Below are 20,687 nucleotides of genomic sequence, written 5' to 3'. Positions count from 1 at the left end.
ACTTGCCTAGTTAAATAAAGATAAAATACTTTAGTGCCATCATACCTGCAGCTCTCTTGACAGTGCCATGTGGGGGATCTCAATCGGTTGGGGACTGTAGCCATGGCTGGGGTCGTACGTTGCCTGAAATACACACATTTATTCATACTGTTTTTATTATCTCTGTCCACAGAGATCCTATTAAATGGGTTATTCATCCTTTCCTATCGTCCTTTTCTCTGTACCTGTGCAGTCTGAGAAATTTTCCGAGCACCCTTCTTTTGCTCAGTCTTGGCTTCCTCTCCTTCCCTCATTTGATCCAGAGTCCACTCCCACGCAATTATAGCCTTCACGGACTCTTTGATGGGCCAACGGTAGATCTCTTTGTCCTACAAAGGAGGAGATCATTACAGACAGAGGGCATCAGAGAGCAGAAATGGTAAAAATCTGTGGTGGTTGACAGAAAAGACTATGCATTGTAAGAAAACGATCAACTGTGCCTCTTACCTTCTCTGAGAATGTTTTGTACGGTCGGAGCATGGGGTGAGTTTTAGAATCTTCATCCAACATCTCTCCATACGTCCAGTTGTTCTGAATCTGCAGGTGAACATACATACAACATTATTGTTTAAAACACCATACATTGTACAGTTTGCTGTACAACTGATACACAAACGTTTATGGCTGCCTTTGGTCGTTTTTTTTACTGACCTTTTCAAAAGCCCACTTGTCATGTGTGTATTCAGCATATTTGTTGATGAAACCATCCAATCTCTCAGGGATGATAGTACTACAACACAAAACATCGACTTCAGTACACCATAGACATAACATACTACACAGTAGCTAAAAGCAGAGGATACTGCGAAATATTCATAAAAATATCAACACTTTCCATTGATACTGTATCTTATCTAAATTGTTTGTGTTTTCTCAAGGCCTTCCTCCTATCAGTTTACTCTCCCTTCATCATCTCCCTCTTCTCTCCTTCATCTTACCCCCTCATCTCGCCCTCTCTTCTGTCCATCATTTTCTCTCTCTTTCAATCTCCCTCATCTCACTCTCTCCCATTCAAGGGTCTCACTTTGTGGTCTCCACTGGCTTGGGATCAAAGTTTCCCTCTGCATCCACTGAGGCTTTCTTCTCAGTCTTGGAGGAGTAGCTGGCATCTACATAATCTGGAGGGATGGCCCCAGCAATGGCACATATGCACGGCATGGCAATTTTGAACAGCTCAGCATCAAATTTCTGAAACCAGAACCAGATGACATAGTGAAATATTTCTACAATGATCTATCAACGTATTGTTTTTTATTGGAGCCAAACATTTCCTGGTGACTAAGATATGATCGATCAGTGTAATAGTGTAACCTTGTGGGCCAGGGACTCAAAGATGCCCCAGAAGAGTTTGCGGGTGAGATGCAGCTCCTCCTCTGATGACACTCCAAAGTTGCCCCAGCCGTTGGGCAGGCAATAGTACTTCCAACAGCGCTCATAGTGATTGTTCAAAAGCTGCAGCCAACAAAATAACATTATGAGATCGGTGAAATGATGCATACTAACATCTGGATGATACGTACATTATCTTGATACAGCTATCTTCATTTTTGATTCTATAAAGGTTTGATTGTCTAATGTTTAAGTCATGTCCATACCTTAAGTGGCATTTTGGCATATTCATTGAGAATTGGTACATCAAATACCAGCCTTCTCAACAGGTGTTGTAACATGGATGGCCGTAGATTTCTAAGAAATAGACACAAATAAATAAGCGCACGTAAATACATTATCAAGCATGGTTAAAAGCTTCTCTAGGGTAGGGGGCAGCATTCGAAATTTTGGATGAAAAGCGTGCCCAAATTAAACTGCCTGCTACTCAGGCCCAGACGATAGGATATGCATATAATTGGTAGAGTTGGATAGAAAACATTCTAAAGTTTCCAAAAACTGTTAAAAGTGTCTGAGTATAACAGAACCGATATGGCAGGGGAAAACCTGAGAAAAATCCATACAGGAAGTATGATTTGTTGTTGTTGTTGTAGCTTTCTATTCAATGCCATTACAGTATCCATTGACTTATGACTCAAATTGCAGTTCCTATGCCTTCCACTAGATGTCAACAGTCTTTAGAAATTGTTTCAGGCTTGTATTCTGAAAAATGAGGGAGTAAGAGCAGTCTGAATGAGTGGACCCTGCAGTGTCACATACAGTGCCTTGCGAAAGTATTCGGCCCCCTTGAACTTTGCGACCTTTTGCCACATTTCAGGCTTCAAACATAAAGATATAAAACTGTATTTTTTTGTGAAGAATCAACAACAAGTGGGACACAATCATGAAGTGGAACGACATTTATTGGATATTTCAAACTTTTTTAACAAATCAAAAACTGAAAAATTGGGCGTGCAAAATTATTCAGCCCCCTTAAGTTAATACTTTGTAGCGCCACCTTTTGCTGCGATTACAGCTGTAAGTCGCTTGGGGTATGTCTCTATCAGTTTTGCACATCGAGAGACTGCCATTTTTTCCCATTCCTCCTTGCAAAACAGCTCGAGCTCAGTGAGGTTGGATGGAGAGCATTTGTGAACAGCAGTTTTCAGTTCTTTCCACAGATTCTCGATTGGATTCAGGTCTGGACTTTGACTTGGCCATTCTAACACCTGGATATGTTTATTTTTGAACCATTCCATTGTAGATTTTGCTTTATGTTTTGGATCATTGTCTTGTTGGAAGACAAATCTCCATCCCAGTCTCAGGTCTTTTGCAGACTCCATCAGGTTTTCTTCCAGAATGGTCCTGTATTTGGCTCCATCCATCTTCCCATCAATTTTAACCATCTTCCCTGTCCCTGCTGAAGAAAAGCAGGCCCAAACCATGATGCTGCCACCACCATGTTTGACAGTGGGGATGGTGTGTTCAGCTGTGTTGCTTTTACGCCAAACATAACGTTTTGCATTGTTGCCAAAAAGTTCAATTTTGGTTTCATCTGACCAGAGCACCTTCTTCCACATGTTTGGTGTGTCTCCCAGGTGGCTTGTGGCAAACTTTAAACAACACTTTTTATGGATATCTTTAAGAAATGGCTTTCTTCTTGCCACTCTTCCATAAAGGCCAGATTTGTGCAATATACGACTGATTGTTGTCCTATGGACAGAGTCTCCCACCTCAGCTGTAGATCTCTGCAGTTCATCCAGAGTGATCATGGGCCTCTTGGCTGCATCTCTGATCAGTCTTCTCCTTGTATGAGCTGAAAGTTTAGAGGGACGGCCAGGTCTTGGTAGATTTGCAGTGGTCTGATACTCCTTCCATTTCAATATTATCGCTTGCACAGTGCTCCTTGTGATGTTTAAAGCTTGGGAAATCTTTTTGTATCCAAATCCGGCTTTAAACTTCTTCACAACAGTATCTCGGACCTGCCTGGTGTGTTCCTTGTTCTTCATGATGCTCTCTGCGCTTTTAACGGACCTCTGAGACTATCACAGTGCAGGTGCATTTATACGGAGACTTGTTTACACACAGGTGGATTGTATTTATCATCATTAGTCATTTAGGTCAACATTGGATCATTCAGAGATCCTCACTGAACTTCTGGAGAGAGTTTGCTGCACTGAAAGTAAAGGGGCTGAATAATTTTGCACGCCCAATTTTTCAGTTTTTGATTTGTTAAAAAAGTTTGAAATATCCAATAAATGTCGTTCCACTTCATGATTGTGTCCCACTTGTTGTTGATTCTTCACAAAAAAATACAGTTTTATATATTTATGTTTGAAGCCTGAAATGTGGCAAAAGGTCACAAAGTTCAAGGGGGCCGAATACTTTCGCAAGGCACTGTAGCTTTTTCATGCGCATGACCGAAAGAGTGCCTTTCTTGTTTACCTTTTATATTGACAACGTTATTGTCTGGTTGAAATATTATTGATTATTTAGGCTAAAAACAACCTGAGGATTGAATATAAACATCGTTTGACATGTTTCTATGAACTTTACGGATATAATTAGGAATTTTTTGTCTGCCTGTTGTGACTGCGTTTGAGTCTGTGGATTACTGAAGAAAACGCGCAAACAAAACAGAGGTTTTTGGATATAAAGAAAGACTTTATCGAACAAAACAAACATTTAGTGAGTAAATGAATGTCTTCTGTGTGCAACCATATGAAGATCATCAAAGGTAAGTGATTCATTTTCTCTCTATTTCTGAATTGTGTAACTCTTCTACTTATCTGGATACTGTTTGTAATGATTTCTCGGCTGGGCTATGTTCTCAAATAATCGTAAGTTATGCTTTCGCCGTAAAGCATTTTTTAAATCTGACGCCGTGGTTGGATTCACAAGAAGTTCATCTTTAAACCTATGTAAAATACTGTTTTCTGAATTTTTATAATGAGTATTTCTGTATTTGAATTTGGTGCTCTGCAATTTCACTGGATGTTGGCCAGGTGGGACGCTAGCGTCCCACATACCCTAGTGAGGTTGAACACCTCACTAAAAGTTCAATGTACAAACAGTTTAGGGAAGAGAACATGTCATGTCCAGGAGACATGAAATTATAGAGGACAATTCTACTGACAGAATGCAGAAAAATAGACTTCAGATAACAGCTCATGGTAAGTCCAACTCACTTGCACAAAGCCATGAGACATTCCTCAATGACATCTCTCTGGGCCTTAGTGAAGGCTCGTCCGCGGGACAGACGGTAGATGGTGTGCAGCATGGAGTCGATCATGATGGCCCGGTGGTCTGTGCCGTCAAACAGGAAGGCACACTTGTTGATGAGGGGCAGCACAGCCAGAGAGAGGTAGCGGTTCAGAGCCAGGGCCATCTCTGTGGTGCAGAAAGCTGCCTAGTGGGGAGAGATCCATATAAACCAGGGATGGGCAACTTTGTTGGGCGTAGGGGCCACAAAACCAATTTCAGGTCTGCGTCCCCACATCCATACCCACACCGGCAGTCAAAGCCAGTCCTAGCATTTTTGGGGCACTACGTGAAATGTTGTTTCCCCCCACTCCCCCACTGGGAAAACATTTTAGAGGCTCCCCCTTTTGAGGTTTTAGAGTTAATTTCCTGCAATTCTACACATTTTGCCAAGGGGAAGAGAAACGTTTTTTATTTTAAAGCTAATTTCCTACAATTCTGATCGAGAGTGACTAACAAAATCAATGGGGGTCCCCAGGTCAGTAATTCCATCATGATTACTACAAGTTTAGATAGCTGGCCGCTAAACTAACTTACCAAACTAAAAATGTTTTGCTGAGATGGGCTAATTGAGTGGCTGCCAGTGACTGACATAACAAGAGAAAAACTGCTGATGAACAACCACATTTTGAAATTGCCCCTTGTGTATTCTACTATTCTAACTCTCAACAGTAATCCACTGGACTACAAAAGGCGAGCCGCGGGTCGCCAGTTGCCCAACCCAGATTTAAACTGTCATATTCTCTGTGTTCAAAAGACCACACACTAACAACTCAATTCAAATGTTGAGACACATTTTTAATCAAACATTATGCTGATATGCCAACAAATTAGCTGTAGTTCTGTTTACAGTCAATATATGCTTAGTGTCTCACTCCTGCATAAGAGCAAGTTATTGCCTTGTACAGTATATGAGTAGTGAGATCGAGAGAGGCTGACTCACTGTGTCCAGAGAAGCAGCTGCCCTCATGTCAGGTAGGAAGCCCACCTCCAGCACATGGAGCAGGAAGTCCTGGTTGTCAATACCATACACTCTGTCAAGGAACAGCACCATGGGAGCCTTGTGGTCCGGCACAAAACTGGAAGACATCTTGGGTTCAATGATGCTGTTATCTAGAAATCACAAAAGACAGAGGGAAGTTAGAGGGGAGAATAATGCTAGGACTCACATCATATTAACACGTTTGACTACAGATATAATATGGAACATATTACGATCAAACTAAACTAAAACCATTTTTTGTTCTGTTTCATAATCAAGACATCAATACTCCCTTTCCTTGAGCCAACACAACAGAGTTAATTGAACCCAAATGGTTTCCCCTTTGGCTCACCCTTTCCAAAGTCTGGGATTTGGACAGACAGGCTGATGACTCCCACCAGGTCCTCTATGGGCACCAGGGACCTCAGGATGGCCCTGATCCTAAGAGCCTCACCCTTCCCAGCCTGGATCAACTGGAGGATGAAGAACAAATGGCAATGTCTTAGACTGAGAACACAGCAGCTAGCTAACACAATTCCATAAACATTGGCTTCTCTCTTAAGGTTTCCCAATGCTCAATACTCACATGCATCTCTGGAGCGCAGCGTCCCAGCAAGTCAATGAGAGCTGAGTAGAAGGACATGATGGCATTCCCCAGATGCACCTTGTTCTCCTCATGCTGCCCCTCTCCACCAGGGAACCTACCAGGAGAAAGAAAAAAGTCATACATGTAGGCCCAAAACCTTTGAAAGGAGAACATGTTCTAATCTGCTACACCAGTTAAGACTAGATAGTCAATCGGCAGAGTCCCGAAGCGGTTTGGCACTTACATGCCGGGGAAGCGCCTGTCTTTCTTGACAGTGGGGCCATCCCTGGCAGGATCTTCAGAGATCTTGATGGCCTCCTCTATAGCAGCCAGTAGGCCGTTCCCACCCTCTCCTCTCAGGGCCGGGCCAAAACACTCTGGCCGACGGATCAGAAGACGCACCACCACATTGGCATTCTCCTCTACGCTCTCTCCTATGGGGGACATGGAGCCAAACCAGGTTCAGTGACGAAGGACAAACAGAAAGACAAAATCAAGAGCAGTGTATTCCATTACACGAAGCCAACAAACACAGACCGTTGACGAAGACAGCGAAGCGGAGGAAGTCCAGGTATTTCTCTCCGCCACAAGGGTTCCAGCCAATGTCAGGGTAACCCTTAGCCAGGAGCTGGGGACAGCTCTGAAGCCCACAGCCTGCAAGGTACTTCACCACCTGGGAGGAAAAACACAGTGCAAAAGAGACAGAAAGAGTGATGACCAATGTGCTGCTGGATCAGAGAATGTTCATGTGGGTGCTGGGGGTGTCCAACCTTCTCCAGGTCTTGTTCCTGTAGCGCCAGAGCCAGCTCATTGTTATCAATACAGGATGCTGCAGCTACGTCTAGAGGGGTGGAGCCACGCATTCCTGAAAGACATCCATGACACGTTCAGTTTCTGCCTTTAGAGGAATTATGTCGACCTTTCTTTCCCATTTATACAAGAATATAAACTTGTATTGGAAGAAGATATCAATGTCCCTCACCAAGGCCGATGCCGCTGTTCTGAAGCAGGTAGCTGAGGTGATCGAACATGGAGCGTTGGTTCTGACGACTGATACGACAGAAGTAGCACAGGAAACGACAGCAGTTGGTGACCATACTAGGGAATCTGATCTCCTGCAGAAGAACACATGTAGGGTGAATGACTACAGTGTAAAAATATGTTACGCATTTGAATTTGCAGACAAGCATTGATCCTGTAGTTATGAAGCATATAACCACTTCACCTTGGAGTCACCACCACCCAGCACGTTGACCATCACCTCCATGACAGTCTCGTGCATGCCCAGCGCTCGCATCAGGTTGGGGTGCTGATAAAACACTTTGTTGCTCATGATGTTCCTGATGGAGAAAGAAGGCTCATGCTGATTCTCAGTTCCTCCAGTTCTCTCTCCGGTATACTAAAGCAATAAGGCCCGTGGGGTTCTGGTATATGGCCAATATACCACGGCTAAGGGATGTTCTTATGCATGACACAATGCAGAGTGCCTAGATACTTTCAAATAGCTCTTTGTTGACTGTTGCTGGGTGTTATCATCGTCCATCAGCACCGGCCTGTACCCTACCTGCCCTAGGCTCTCTCCTGGCCCCTTACACTAAGTCTGAATTTGTCCTGTTAGGTGACCTAAACTGGGACATGCTTAAACCACCTACCGAAGTCCTAAAGCAATGGGGATTCCATAAATATTTCTCAGATTATTACCAATCCCACATGGTATGACTCTAAACACCCAGAAAAGGCTACTCTCATCGATGTTATACTCACAAACAATCCTGATAGGTATCAGTCTGGTGTTTTCTGTAATGACTTAGTGATCACTGTTTTACTGCCAGTGTTCGTAATGGCTGCTCAGTGAAACGACCAGTCCTGATTTGTCATAGACACTTGCTAAAAAACTTTAATGAGCAAGCCTTCCTGGCCTCTGTAAAATGGTATAGAATCATCTCTGTCGATGATGCTTGGACCTTCTTTTTTTTATATTTTCAGTGATATTGTTAACAAACATGCTCCCATAAAGAAAATGAGAATTAAAAACAGGTTCAGCCCCTGGTTCAACCGTGATCTTGCAGAGTTACTCCACCTCAAGAATTTCATTTGCCGAAAGGCTCGGCACACGCATACTCAGGCTGACTGGCTCTCGTTCAGGCAAAGGAGAAATAAGTGCACTCAGGCTATCCGGAAGTTCTGGAAAATGGTTAATGACCTGGAGAATGAAGCCTCCTCCTCACAGCTGCCCATGTCCCTTAAAGTTGATGATATGGTTGTTACTGACAAGAAGCACATGGCTGAGCTCTTTAATCACCACTTCATTAAGTCAGGATTCCTATATGACTCAGCCATGCCTCCTTGCCTGTCCGACATTTCCTAATCTCCCACCCCTTCTAATGAAACTATCCCTGATGCTTCTCCCTCTTTTTCCCCTGCCCCGCTACAAAGTTTCTCCCTGGAGGCAGTCACTGAATCCAAGGTGCTAATGGAGCACCTTAAACTTGACCCTAAAAAAAACATCTGGGTCAGATGGTTTAGACACTTTCTTCTTTAAGGTTGCTGCCCCTATAATCGCCAAGCCTATCTCTAACATTTTTAACCTGTCTCTCCTCTCTGGGGAGGTTCCCATTGCTTGGAAGGCAGCCACGTTGCGTCCTCTATTTAAAGGGGAGATCAAGCTGATCCAAACTGTTAAAGGCCTATTTCTATTTTGCCCTGTTTATCAAAGTGTTGGAAAAACTTGTCAATAATCAACTGACTGGCTTTCTTGATGTCTATAGTATTCTCTCTGGTATGCAATCTGGTTTCCGCTCAGAATATGGGTGTGTCACTGCAACCTTAAAGGTACTAAATGATGTCACTATTGCCCTTCATTCTAAGCAATGTTGTGCTGCTATTTTTATTGACTTGGCCAAAGCTTTTGATACGGTAGACCGTTCCATTCTTGTGGGCCGGCTAAGGAGTATTAGTGTCTCTGAGGGGTCTTTGGCCTGGTTTGTTAACTACCTCTCTTAAAGAGTGCAGTGTATAAAGTCAGAACATTCGCTGTCTCAGGCACTGCCTGTCACCAAGGGTGTACCCCAAGGCTCGATTCTAGGCCCCAACCTCTTCCGAATTTACATTAACAACATCGCTCAGGCAGTAGGAAGCTCTCTCATTCATTTATATGCAGATGATACAGTCTCAGCTGGCCTCTTCCCAAATTTTGTGTTAAACTCTCTACAACAAAGCTGTCTTAGTGTCCAACAATATTTCTCTGCCCTTAACCTTGTTCTGAAAACCTCCAAAACAAAGATCATATGGTTTGGTAAGAAGAATGCCCCTCTCCCCACAGGTGTGATTACTACCTCTGAGGGTTTAGAGCTTGAGGTAGTCACCTCATACAAGTACTTGGGAGTATGGCTAGATGGTACACTGTCCTTTCTCAGCACATATCAAAGCTGCAGTCTAAAGTTCAATTTAAACTTTGTTTCCTCTATCGTAATTGCTCCTCTTTCACCCCAGCTGCCAAACTAACTCTGATTCAGATGACCATCCTACCCATGCTAGATTACGGAGACGTAATGTATAGATTGGCAGGTAAGGGTGCTCTTGAGCGAGATGTTCTTTACCATTCAGCCATCAGATTTGCCACCAATGCTCCTTATAGGACACATCACTGCACTCTATACTCCTCTATAAACTGGTCATCTCTGTATACCTGTCACAAGAACCACTGGTTGATGCTTATTTATAACCTCTCTTAGGCCTCACTCCCCACTATCTGAAACATTTCCTGCAGCCCTAATCCTCCACATACAACACCCGTTCTGCCAGTCACATTCTGTTAATAGGTCCCCAAAGCACACACATCCCTGGGTCACTCGTCATTTCAGTTCGCTGCAGCTAGAGACTGGAACAAGCTGCAACAAACACTCAAACTGGACAGTTTTATCTCAATCTCTTCATTCAAAAACGTAATCATGGACACTCTTACTGACAGTTGTGGCTGCTTGCGTGATGTATTGTTGTCTCTACCTTCTTGCCCTTTGTGCTGTTGTCTGTGCCCAATAACCTTTGTACCCTGTTTTGTGCTGCTACCATGTTGTGCTGCTGCCATGTTGTGTTGCTACCATGCTGTTGTTGTCATGTGTTTCTGCCATGCTATGTTGTTGTCTTAGGTCTTTCTTTATGTAATGTTGTCTCTCTTGTTGTGATTTGTGTTTTGTCCTGTATTTTTATTTTTTATTTTTAATCCCAGCCCCCGTCCTCCAAGGAAAACTTTTGCCTTTTGGTAGGCCATCATTATAAATAACAATTTGTTCTTAACTGACTTGCCTAGTTAAATAAAGGTTCAATAAGTAAAATAAAGATATATGGCCACAAACCCCAAAGGTGCCTTATTGCTATTATAAACTGGTTACCAATGTAATTAGAACAGTAAAAAAAAGCATTCAGAGCTTGAACCACCCAGTTTATAATGTCTTCTCTGTACTGACCCGATGCTCTGGATCATGAGCCTCTCCTCCTCGGGGCCCATCTGGACGATGAGCAGCGAGCGGATCTGTCCCAGGCACTCCAGCAGGTCCATGGTATCCTTTATGGAGATGGCGTTGATGGTGTAGGCCTTGGGCAGGGCCCGGATCAGCTCCCCCAGCCCGTCATACTGACGGTGCAGCAGGCTGAACATCAGACGCACCAGCTCAGGGTTCTGGATGAATGACTCCTGGGCCCAGTGGACCATGGTGTGGGTGATCAGCTCCTGGAGGGTGCCTGGTGGGGTGGTTATAGAGGAGGGACATCAGTTAATTGATCAATTGTCTGTTTTTTGTTGTGTTAGTGATAAAAATAATTTTAACCTGAAAATAATTGATTGCTGAAACCGAATAAAACTATCCCATGGCGACTAGACTGAGATTGATGGTACATTTTTGGCTTGATTTTACCGTTTTTAACTGGGACAGCTGATAGAGAGTGAGACTCACTGGGTTTGTTCTCCTCCTCAGGTTTCTCCTCCTCTACCTTCTTCTTACGGAGGTGCCTCAACTTGTCCAGCATTCGGAGGAGTCGCCCTTTGAGAGACATATCCAACTCCTCCACTACCTCTTCCTCTTCGATATGTACACCTGACATGACATCAGGGGTGATACATCATTACCATTAGCTGAAAACTTTTCATCTCAACTTTTGGCCCTCTTTGATATACAAGTGAAATTCTAAGTTACACGTGGAGAGTAAAGTAAGAGCTTGACTGACTGCAGTGAAACAGCAGGTTCTTGTGAAAAGCCTGCAGGGCATCGCGGACCTCGTCAGGCACAGGACAATCCTCATCCTCTGCAATGTTCTTCAAGTTCATCAGCATGTTGACCTGCATATCAAAAAGAGACAAACAGTAAGATGTTGTTACCTTTCATGTACTGTTACAAGTGTGACAGTGTACTTTATCCTCCGGTAGACAGTGGCTGAGGTGGAGGGTACCTGCTCCTGTGGTGGGGAGCGGAACTCAAGGGTCTTGCGAGCGGTCTCAGCAGCGGTCATGGTATACGCCAGCATGAGCTCGTTGTAGCGGGCTCTCTGGTTGGCCTGCAGCTGGCTCACAAACTGGTCTGAGAAGGCTATGATGGCCTCCACCCTGTGGCGCAACTCACAGTCACAGAAATACTGCAGCAGAGTGCACATCTGACCGACAGAGAGAGAATGACCTGAGACTTAGCCACATAGATTAGGGTAATTCATCAAACTAAGGAGGATAGTGAAAGTTACAGCGAACTGAAAAACACACACACCAACCTGTAGTTTGACAGACTCTGGAAGCTTCATGTGCAGTAATCCCTCTTCCAGACCTACTTGTTCTTCTGCCTCTCCATGCTTCACCTCTTTCTCAGTCTCCTCAGCACCTTTCTCTCCGTCATCCTCCCCCTTGTCTTCCTCTTTTTCTATAGGCTCCAACTCCTCTAGCTCTGCCTCCATTTCCTCATCTTCCTCACCCATCCCCTCATCCTCCATTTCTGTTTCATGTCCGCTCTCTACTGCTCCCTCCTCTTCTTCCTTCACCTTCAACCCCCGTTCTTTGAGGGCCAGTGTTTGGTCCCCCTCTCCCTGGGCAGCAGCCTCTGCCTCTCCACTGAACACTGTAGGCTCTATCATCTTCAGGATGTGCTTGACATCTTCATTATCAAACACACCCATGATGAGCAGGGTGCTGATGAGCTTGAGGATGGGGACAAAGTGGAACTCAACACTGCCTCCTACAGGATCCCGCATGGCTTGACCACCATCCTGGACAGCTTCTGTCAGCATGGTCAGGGCCTTTGCCTTCAGCACCTACAGGAGAGAGAGACACACTTTCATGACCATCAGTCAGTTCAAACAGAATATCTTTCCCCTCTCCCTCCATCAGTCTGGCTCAGTGTTGCAAAAGGAGGGAATAAGGAGGAAATCCGAAATCCTCCAACCAGGATTTCTGGAAAACAGGAAATTTATTGAAAGTTGAAAAGATTGCAAACCTATGAGGCTCCTTACATGTAGGGGGATGAAGGGGCTGAGGGTGTAGATATCCAGGTCTGCCCCTACAAACCCAGTGGGGGAGAAGTGGAGTTTGGGGCGCAGACAGGTAGTGAGGCCCACCCCTGGTAAAGCATGGGATTTGTCAGTGTCTGAGTTGAGGTTGATGCTGAGCGTCTCTTCAGTCATGGGCACAATGAACTCCTTATTGGTCATGAGGCGGTTCCGCTTGGCCGACTCCAGGTGAATGCTGATGAGCAGATCGTAGTAGCCACTCCTCATTGGTCCAGGCAGGTAGGTGTTCTCTATGGCGTAGAATAGCTGGGATTCGTCAACATGGCTGCACAGGGCATGAGCCACGCGGTTGTTCCCCAGAGCACAGACTGAGCCGTACAGTTTCAAAGTGTGGTAGTGGAACTTCAGCAGGTCCATACGCTCCGACAACTCCAGGATGTCAATACATCTAGACGGGACAGAGGCAGAGGACAGTATGGCCCAAGGCTGTACAGATTTGGACAAATCTATTGCATCAGAGCCAAAATGGCTCCTGTTTATATGTCTTTCCCAATACTATAGCTAAGACTGAAATCCATTTCACAATCAAATACAATAATCTTCTGTTTAGATGTCAGCAATGGTGGCAGTGTTCTGACCTGTTCTCCTCAGGGATGTGCAGGGCCATCATTGTGATAGGCTCTCTGCACTCCACCATCCAGCCGTGCCTGTCGTTCACACGGCCCATCTCTGGGGACAGGAAGTGGTTTGGCATGCGGCTCCAAATGACTGGGGTAAGCATCTGGACATCTAGCCTGGGAGGACACTGAGGGACCGGGTTCTTACGCTCACTGCGGAACATGGCTGCTGAAATAGGCATGATGTTCTGAGGAGAGAACAAACACATACATTGCAGAGTAGAGGGGTCGTCGTTGAAGTGAAATAATAGCTTGAGTATCCTTGAGGGTAAAAATACAGAATGAAATAGAAAACATCCATAACACTGTAAAACGCAGACAGTGGAGGGGTAACACTGTAAAATACAGACAGTGGAGGGGTAACACTGTAAAATACAGACAGTGGAGGGGTAACACTATAAAACGCAGACAGTGGAGGGGTAACACTGTAAAACGCAGACAGTGGAGGGGTAACACTGTAAAATGCAGACAGTGGAGAGGTAATACTATAAAACGCACAGTGGAGGGGTAACACTGTAAAATGCAGACAGTGGAGGGGTAACACTGTAAAACGCAGACAGTGGAGGGGTAACACTGTAAAACGCAGACAGTGGAGGGGTAACACTGTAAAACGCACAGTGGAGGGGTAACAATGTAAAACACAGACAGTGGAGGGGTAACACTGTAAAACACAGACAGTGGAGGGGTAACACTGTAAAACACAGACAGTGGAGGGGTAACACTGTAAAACACAGACAGTGGAGGGGTAACACTAAAACGCAGACAGTAGAGGGGTAACACTGTAAAACGCAGACAGTGGAGGGGTAACACTGTAAAACGCAGACAGTAGAGGGGTAACACTGTAAAACGCACAGTGGAGGGGTAACACTGTAAAACACAGACAGTGGAGGGGTAACACTGTAAAACGCAGACAGTGGAGGGGTAACACTGTAAAACGCAGACAGTGGAGGGGTAACACTGTAAAATGCAGACAGTGGAGGGGTAACACTGTAAAATGCAGACAGTGGAGGGGTAACACTGTAAAATGCAGACAGTGGAGGGGTAACACTGTAAAATGCAGACAGTGGAGGGGTAACACTGTAAAACACAGACAGTAGAGGGGTAACACTGTAAAACGCAGACAGTGGAGGGGTAACACTGTAAAATGCAGACAGTGGAGGGGTAACACTGTAAAACACAGACAATAGAGGGGTAACACTGTAAAACGCAGACAGTGGAGGGGTAACACTGTAAAATGCAGACAGTGGAGGGGTAACACTGTAAAATGCAGACAGTGGAGGGGTAACACTGTAAAACGCAGACAGTGGAGGGGTAACACTGTAAAATGCAGACAGTGGAGGGGTAACACTGTAAAATGCAGACAGTGGAGAGGTAATACTATAAAACGCACAGTGGAGGGGTAATACTATAAAACGCACAGTGGAGGGGTAACACTGTAAAATGCAGACAGTGGAGGGGTAACACTGTAAAACACAGACAGTGGAGGGGTAACAATGTAAAACACAGACAGTGGAGGGGTAACACTAAAACGCAGACAGTAGAGGGGTAACACTGTAAAACGCAGACAGTGGAGGGGTAACACTGTAAAACGCAGACAGTAGAGGGGTAACACTGTAAAACGCACAGTGGAGGGGTAACACTGTAAAACACAGACAGTGGAGGGGTAACACTGTAAAACGCAGACAGTGGAGGGGTAACACTGTAAAACGCAGACAGTGGAGGGGTAACACTGTAAAATGCAGACAGTGGAGGGGTAACACTGTAAAATGCAGACAGTGGAGGGGTAACACTGTAAAATGCAGACAGTGGAGGGGTAACACTGTAAAATGCAGACAGTGGAGGGGTAACACTGTAAAACACAGACAGTAGAGGGGTAACACTGTAAAACGCAGACAGTGGAGGGGTAACACTGTAAAATGCAGACAGTGGAGGGGTAACACTGTAAAACACAGACAATAGAGGGGTAACACTGTAAAACGCAGACAGTGGAGGGGTAACACTGTAAAATGCAGACAGTGGAGGGGTAACACTGTAAAAGGCAGACAGTGGAGGGGTAACACTGTAAAACGCAGACAGTGGAGGGGTAACACTGTAAAATGCAGACAGTGGAGGGGTAACACTGTAAAATGCAGACAGTATAGAGGTAATACTATAAAACGCACAGTGGAGGGGTAATACTATAAAACGCACTGTGGAGGGGTAACACTGTAAAATGCAGACAGTGGAGGGGTAACACTGTAAAATGCAGACAGTGGAGGGGTAACACTGTAAAATGCAGACAGTGGAGGGGTAACACTGTAAAATGCAGACAGTGGAGGGGTAACACTGTAAAATGCAGACAGTGGAGGGGTAACACTGTAAAATGCAGACAGTGGAGGGGTAACACTGTAAAATGCAGACAGTGGAGGGGTAACACTGTAAAATGCAGACAGTGGAGGGGTAACACTGTAAAATGCAGACAGTGGAGGGGTAACACTGTAAAACACAGACAGTGGAGGGGTAACACTGTAAAACGCAGACAGTGGAGGGGTAACACTGTAAAATGCAGACAGTGGAGGGGTAACACTGTAAAACGCAGACAGTGGAGGGGTAACACTGTAAAACGCAGACAGTGGAGGGGTAACACTGTAAAACGCAGACAGTGGAGGGGTAACACTGTAAAACGCAGCCAGTGGAGGGGTAACACTGTAAAACACAGACAGTGGAGGGGTAACACTGTAAAACGCAGACAGTGGAGGGGTAACACTGTAAAATGCAGACAGTGGAGGGGTAATACTGTAAAACGCAGACAGTAGAGGGGTAACACTGTAAAATACAGACAGTGGAGGGGTGATTCTCGCTGAGTCTGACCTTGAGCTTCCCCAGGTCCACTTGCAGCATGTTCTGACTGGAGGGCAGGACAAAGACAGCTGGGAACAATTTAGTGTTGGGCTCCACCTAGAACAAACAACCACAGTGTTACACTGGAAGCCACAATGGAAATTAGATTTCGAGCTTTAATGTGTTATCCTTGATGATTTTTTAATTGTATGTGGAGGTGTCTCTTATCTATTTTCTTAAAATTGTCTAATAAATTCAATCAATCAAGCAGTCAAGCCCAGAGCAGTTTGTACTTTGCTTATTATTAAACCAGTAACCCTTGACATGAGTAATGAAATACAAATCAAATCGAAGTGTATTTGTCACGTGCGCCCGAATACAACAGTTGTAAACCTTACAGTGAAATGCTTACTTACAGGCTCTAACCAACAGTACAAAAAAGGTATTAGGTGAACAATAGGTAAGTAAAATAAAACAACAGTAAAAAGACAGTGAAAAACAGTAGCGAGGCTATAAAAGTAGTGAGGCTACATACAGACACCGGTTAGTCAGGCTGATTGAGGTAGTATGTACATGTAGATATGGTTAAAGTGACTATGCATATATGATGGACAGAGAGTAGCAGTAGCGCAAAAGAGGGGTTGGCGGGTGGTGGGACACAATGCAGAATACATGTTTACACTGAACACTGCATCTCACCTGGTAGAAGGTGTTGATCTCTTTCCCATTGGCTGTGAAAGTCATGAGTCCTGTGTCAAGGTCAATAAGGCAGCCAATCACAAAGTCCTCCTGACTGACACGGGTCTGCTGGGAGCTGCTGAACTCCCCTCCCCACACCATGTAGCAGTTACTGCGCTTCATACTGAGACAACATCGGAAGATATTAAGGTATTATGTCTTTGTGAATACTGTGCATGTGTGTGTGTGTGCACAGGGACGCGTTACTCACCTGTCATGTATGTTGCCTTTGTCATCTCCCACGGTGACTGTGACATTTCTTACTTTGCTGAGGTCAAAGTGCAGGTCGTATTGGTGGTAGTCAGGGGTGATCCAGCCTACCCACACCCCGCTGGGCTCTTGTCCCGCAATCACTCGCACTGAATAATAGTACTGAACACAGAGAATGTGAGCAGAAAACATGATTAACAAGGAGTTGAACTACCTAAAACTAAAAATGAATTTCAAAAAAACATTTCCAGACAAAAATGTCCCAGTGAAGAGAAGTAAGGTTCAAACACGAGGATCTGAAGAGATGTTAAAGGTCATACTGTGGTGGTGTTGAGGATGATGTCATCGTCATCTCTGTCGTCTGGGACCACTTCCTCCGTCAGACGGGGCATGGTGGGAACAACAGGGGGCGAAGTTAAAGCTGCCTTCTTGGCCTTGAACAGGAACCTGAGGGCAACACACAATGTCAGCGTAGTTGGGTGTTAAGGGATTTTTCTAATCAATAATGACTAATTATGTATACATTTTAATCAGGACTGACTATATACTGACTATATGACTAATACTATTATGTTACTGTATAGATGTATACATTTTATTTTAATCCTAGTACTGAATATAATGTGTGTAATTATTATCAAGAATTAGAACAATGACTGTCTGTTCCTTGGTAGAAACGAATGAACTTATCGTCAGACTGGCTAGAATGCTTATCTACACAGGGAGGCTTTGGCCTGGTCATAAATGATCTATACTGGTGGGGGTCTATGTAGGAAGGCTTGAGAACTATACTGCCATTGTACCGGAGTGGAGGAGGGACGGGACAGTTTGAAACCTAATGACGTAATTTTCAGTTTATAACCTGTTGTAAATTGTATCATGTTCAGTACTCTCGAGAATAAACGCTAGTGCTTGATTTTGAGACTGGTCTCTGCCCATTTTATGCAAATAAGTTTCTTACAAATCCTTAGAAATGGGCTGAGTGTATTAATTGAATTGGGTAATAAACATATAGGAATTTAATTCCTCTAACAATTGGTCCTTCGAACGGCGGGTCTAAATAACTGTCTCTGCCATCTGAAGGTCGTACGCCGAACATCGTGCACGGGCGGGTCTAGTCCCGTTATTTTAAGACCTGGCCTCTGAATTAAGGTTAAAGAACAGGCCGGTACACACACCAGACTGACAGGGACGGTGACTAGATCCAACGAACATTGCTTTTCCCAGTCGGCGACAAGGTCAGTAGCCTATATTCTCGATTCTGGGGGGAATGATTTAAGTTATCTTTGATTTGATATTCTAAAATGTTTAGAATTTATCATTAATAGGAGCTTTACTATTCCAAACAGATCCACAGGGTTTTGTATGACCAATATACACTGGGTTTGTATGACCAATATACACTGGCAGGTCTGAAATGACCTCAGGTAAAGTGCACTACCATAAATAAACTAAACTTAATCATGAGAGGCATATCCGCCCGAGATTAAGACGGGATATTTAAATAGGTGCTGGGAGATAGGACGGTGATCTTGTGCAAATAGGATAACCCATAGGATTAAGAGGGGATATTAACTAGGCTTGGGGAGACAGGAAGGGAATTCTATGCATACAAGATAACTTGAATGGTCAATTAAACTCTGGGAGAATTGACCATCGTTCCGATTCAACAAGCAGTACTGAAATAAAGTCCAAATAAGGAGGAGAGGGAAGCCTAAATCTGGAGGAATGGGATAAAAGCCAAATCTATAGACAAGAGGTTCCAGGAGAGAGGGAAACCTAAAATAGTGGCGTGAGATACGAGATATTAGTGTACTTTAAAAGCCCTCTGACACAACCTGAAATAAGATGTTAACTAGGGATTTACGACCCCTGGGCTTATAGTTGTATGGGTAAGACCTAATATCTGATCGACAGTCAAAGCTATTGATAAGGTTTCCAAAAAGGAGAAAACACAAATAGAAATCCATACACATAGATTGTAATCATTAAAGAGACACACACATAGTCAGGCAGTAGAACAACCATAGTGACTAGGTAATGGTAAACAGCACATACATAGATCATAGAAATATATACACATAGATAGTGATAAATACCATAGCTACTAGGAGCGGCAAGGATTTATTAAACATGAGTAGTAAATCCTCAGAGGAGGGCCCGAAATTAACGGGAGATGAGAAATATATGCAGGAAGAAGATAAGAGGAACACCTATTTTAGCCAGACATGGAGGAGTAAGTACGAATTTGATGAACGTTTAAATAAAGAAAAAATGGAATAAATGATTAAACAAATAAATAGGGTTAGTGGAGACAAGACAGATAAACAACGGGCAGAGGGGCTAAATACAGCTAGGATGTGGTTAGCCGAGGCGAGGAAGAGAGCTGAGAACAAAGGGAAATGAAGAGAGGCGCCCAAAGTCTGACTCAGACAAAGACGACGGTCGCTAGTGTTTGTATAAGATATGAACTGAACGTTTTTAATAGGTTGTTTAGGTTGAATTGAGAGAATAATTAATTCAAAATAATGGCGAGGCAATTTCGATGTAATACTTTGTGTTGCCCAAAATTATCTGCTAGAATAAAATGTTAAGACAGCAGTCGTATTTAAATATATGTATCATAGAAGAGAAAGTTACCTAAACCTGATGAATTCTAAGGAATAACGGAGAGATACGATAAAGTTTTGTGCCATCAGGATGTTATATTTTTTTATGAATCGACTGACATACGATATAAATTTAGCAAAGAACATGGTACGTTTCAATTTTTGGGTATAGAAAGTTGGGAAGTTCGGTTGGTTTACTTTTTCGATAGAATTTAAAGCAGAACTCAATCTGAATAGGGAATATATATTTGACAAGAGGCAGGCTGACTTGCTGCGTCATTACGTTGAATACACAATAACGTTCCTCAAATTATGACAGAGAAAATGGGTTGTGTCATTTAGAGGGAAAATGCGAGCATTATAGCTTTGAGTCACTTTTCAAAAGTGGCTAAAAGTTCCAAATATATTTTTAAAAAGTAGCTGCATATCGTCAGGATAGTCTGAAAAGATGCTACAGCTAGCAACACAATTGCTAGGCGTTTCGTTTCATTGGGCTATATTTGGCTATAAGATAGGTAGGTAAGAATAGTTGAATTGTAAAAAGTTGTGGTTGTTTCCCGGGTATTGATTTTTGGTTAGGTAACGCCAGTGAATTCGAACAACAAGTTAACGTATTCTAAACATGATCTGTTTTCATTACGGGGAACAATGAAAGGTCTACAATATGGTATGGCTGTCTGGGTGTGTTTTATTTTAAAGGGACAGTGCACGTTTATCACAGTTGTGTGAGTGTAATGGCAGGGTTTAAAGTATTTTGGGGAGACAATTTGGAGAAAGACTGAATGAGTTACATGAAACATTAAGGAAATTTAAAACGAATGATTTGAGGCTATTATCATAATTATTAGGTGTTGTTTTTGTAGTAAACATTTGGGTTAAGGGGATTTCCATGTTCCCAGAGACAAGATATC

General features: G+C 43.7%; 1 protein-coding gene across 1 annotated transcript in view; it reads right to left on the bottom strand.

The window, feature by feature from the left end:
* The window catches only part of LOC139388770 (ryanodine receptor 1-like), a 91,485-nt gene that overhangs the window by 44,096 nt on the left and 26,702 nt on the right, over positions 1–20,687 (bottom strand). Inside the window, exons 31-57 of the mRNA XM_071135681.1 lie at positions 17,488–17,614; positions 17,169–17,329; positions 16,919–17,081; positions 16,250–16,336; positions 13,361–13,587; positions 12,726–13,170; positions 11,994–12,527; positions 11,682–11,882; positions 11,460–11,571; positions 11,189–11,329; positions 10,703–10,976; positions 7,462–7,576; positions 7,219–7,351; positions 7,007–7,101; positions 6,774–6,909; positions 6,481–6,670; positions 6,237–6,351; positions 6,003–6,123; positions 5,612–5,781; positions 4,596–4,816; positions 1,635–1,725; positions 1,351–1,491; positions 1,064–1,227; positions 691–769; positions 487–576; positions 225–368; positions 46–123 (exon numbers count right to left, since the gene is read on the bottom strand). Coding sequence (XP_070991782.1) covers positions 46–123; positions 225–368; positions 487–576; positions 691–769; positions 1,064–1,227; positions 1,351–1,491; positions 1,635–1,725; positions 4,596–4,816; positions 5,612–5,781; positions 6,003–6,123; positions 6,237–6,351; positions 6,481–6,670; positions 6,774–6,909; positions 7,007–7,101; positions 7,219–7,351; positions 7,462–7,576; positions 10,703–10,976; positions 11,189–11,329; positions 11,460–11,571; positions 11,682–11,882; positions 11,994–12,527; positions 12,726–13,170; positions 13,361–13,587; positions 16,250–16,336; positions 16,919–17,081; positions 17,169–17,329; positions 17,488–17,614 — 4,555 coding nt within the window. The remainder of the gene's footprint in view (positions 1–45; positions 124–224; positions 369–486; positions 577–690; positions 770–1,063; positions 1,228–1,350; positions 1,492–1,634; positions 1,726–4,595; positions 4,817–5,611; positions 5,782–6,002; positions 6,124–6,236; positions 6,352–6,480; positions 6,671–6,773; positions 6,910–7,006; positions 7,102–7,218; positions 7,352–7,461; positions 7,577–10,702; positions 10,977–11,188; positions 11,330–11,459; positions 11,572–11,681; positions 11,883–11,993; positions 12,528–12,725; positions 13,171–13,360; positions 13,588–16,249; positions 16,337–16,918; positions 17,082–17,168; positions 17,330–17,487; positions 17,615–20,687) is intronic.

Source organism: Oncorhynchus clarkii, chromosome 29, assembly GCF_045791955.1.
Source record: "Oncorhynchus clarkii lewisi isolate Uvic-CL-2024 chromosome 29, UVic_Ocla_1.0, whole genome shotgun sequence".
Taxonomy (NCBI): Eukaryota; Metazoa; Chordata; class Actinopteri; order Salmoniformes; family Salmonidae; genus Oncorhynchus; species Oncorhynchus clarkii.
Note: the sequence above shows the minus strand (reverse complement) of the source record. Positions and strands in the feature narration are given on the sequence as shown.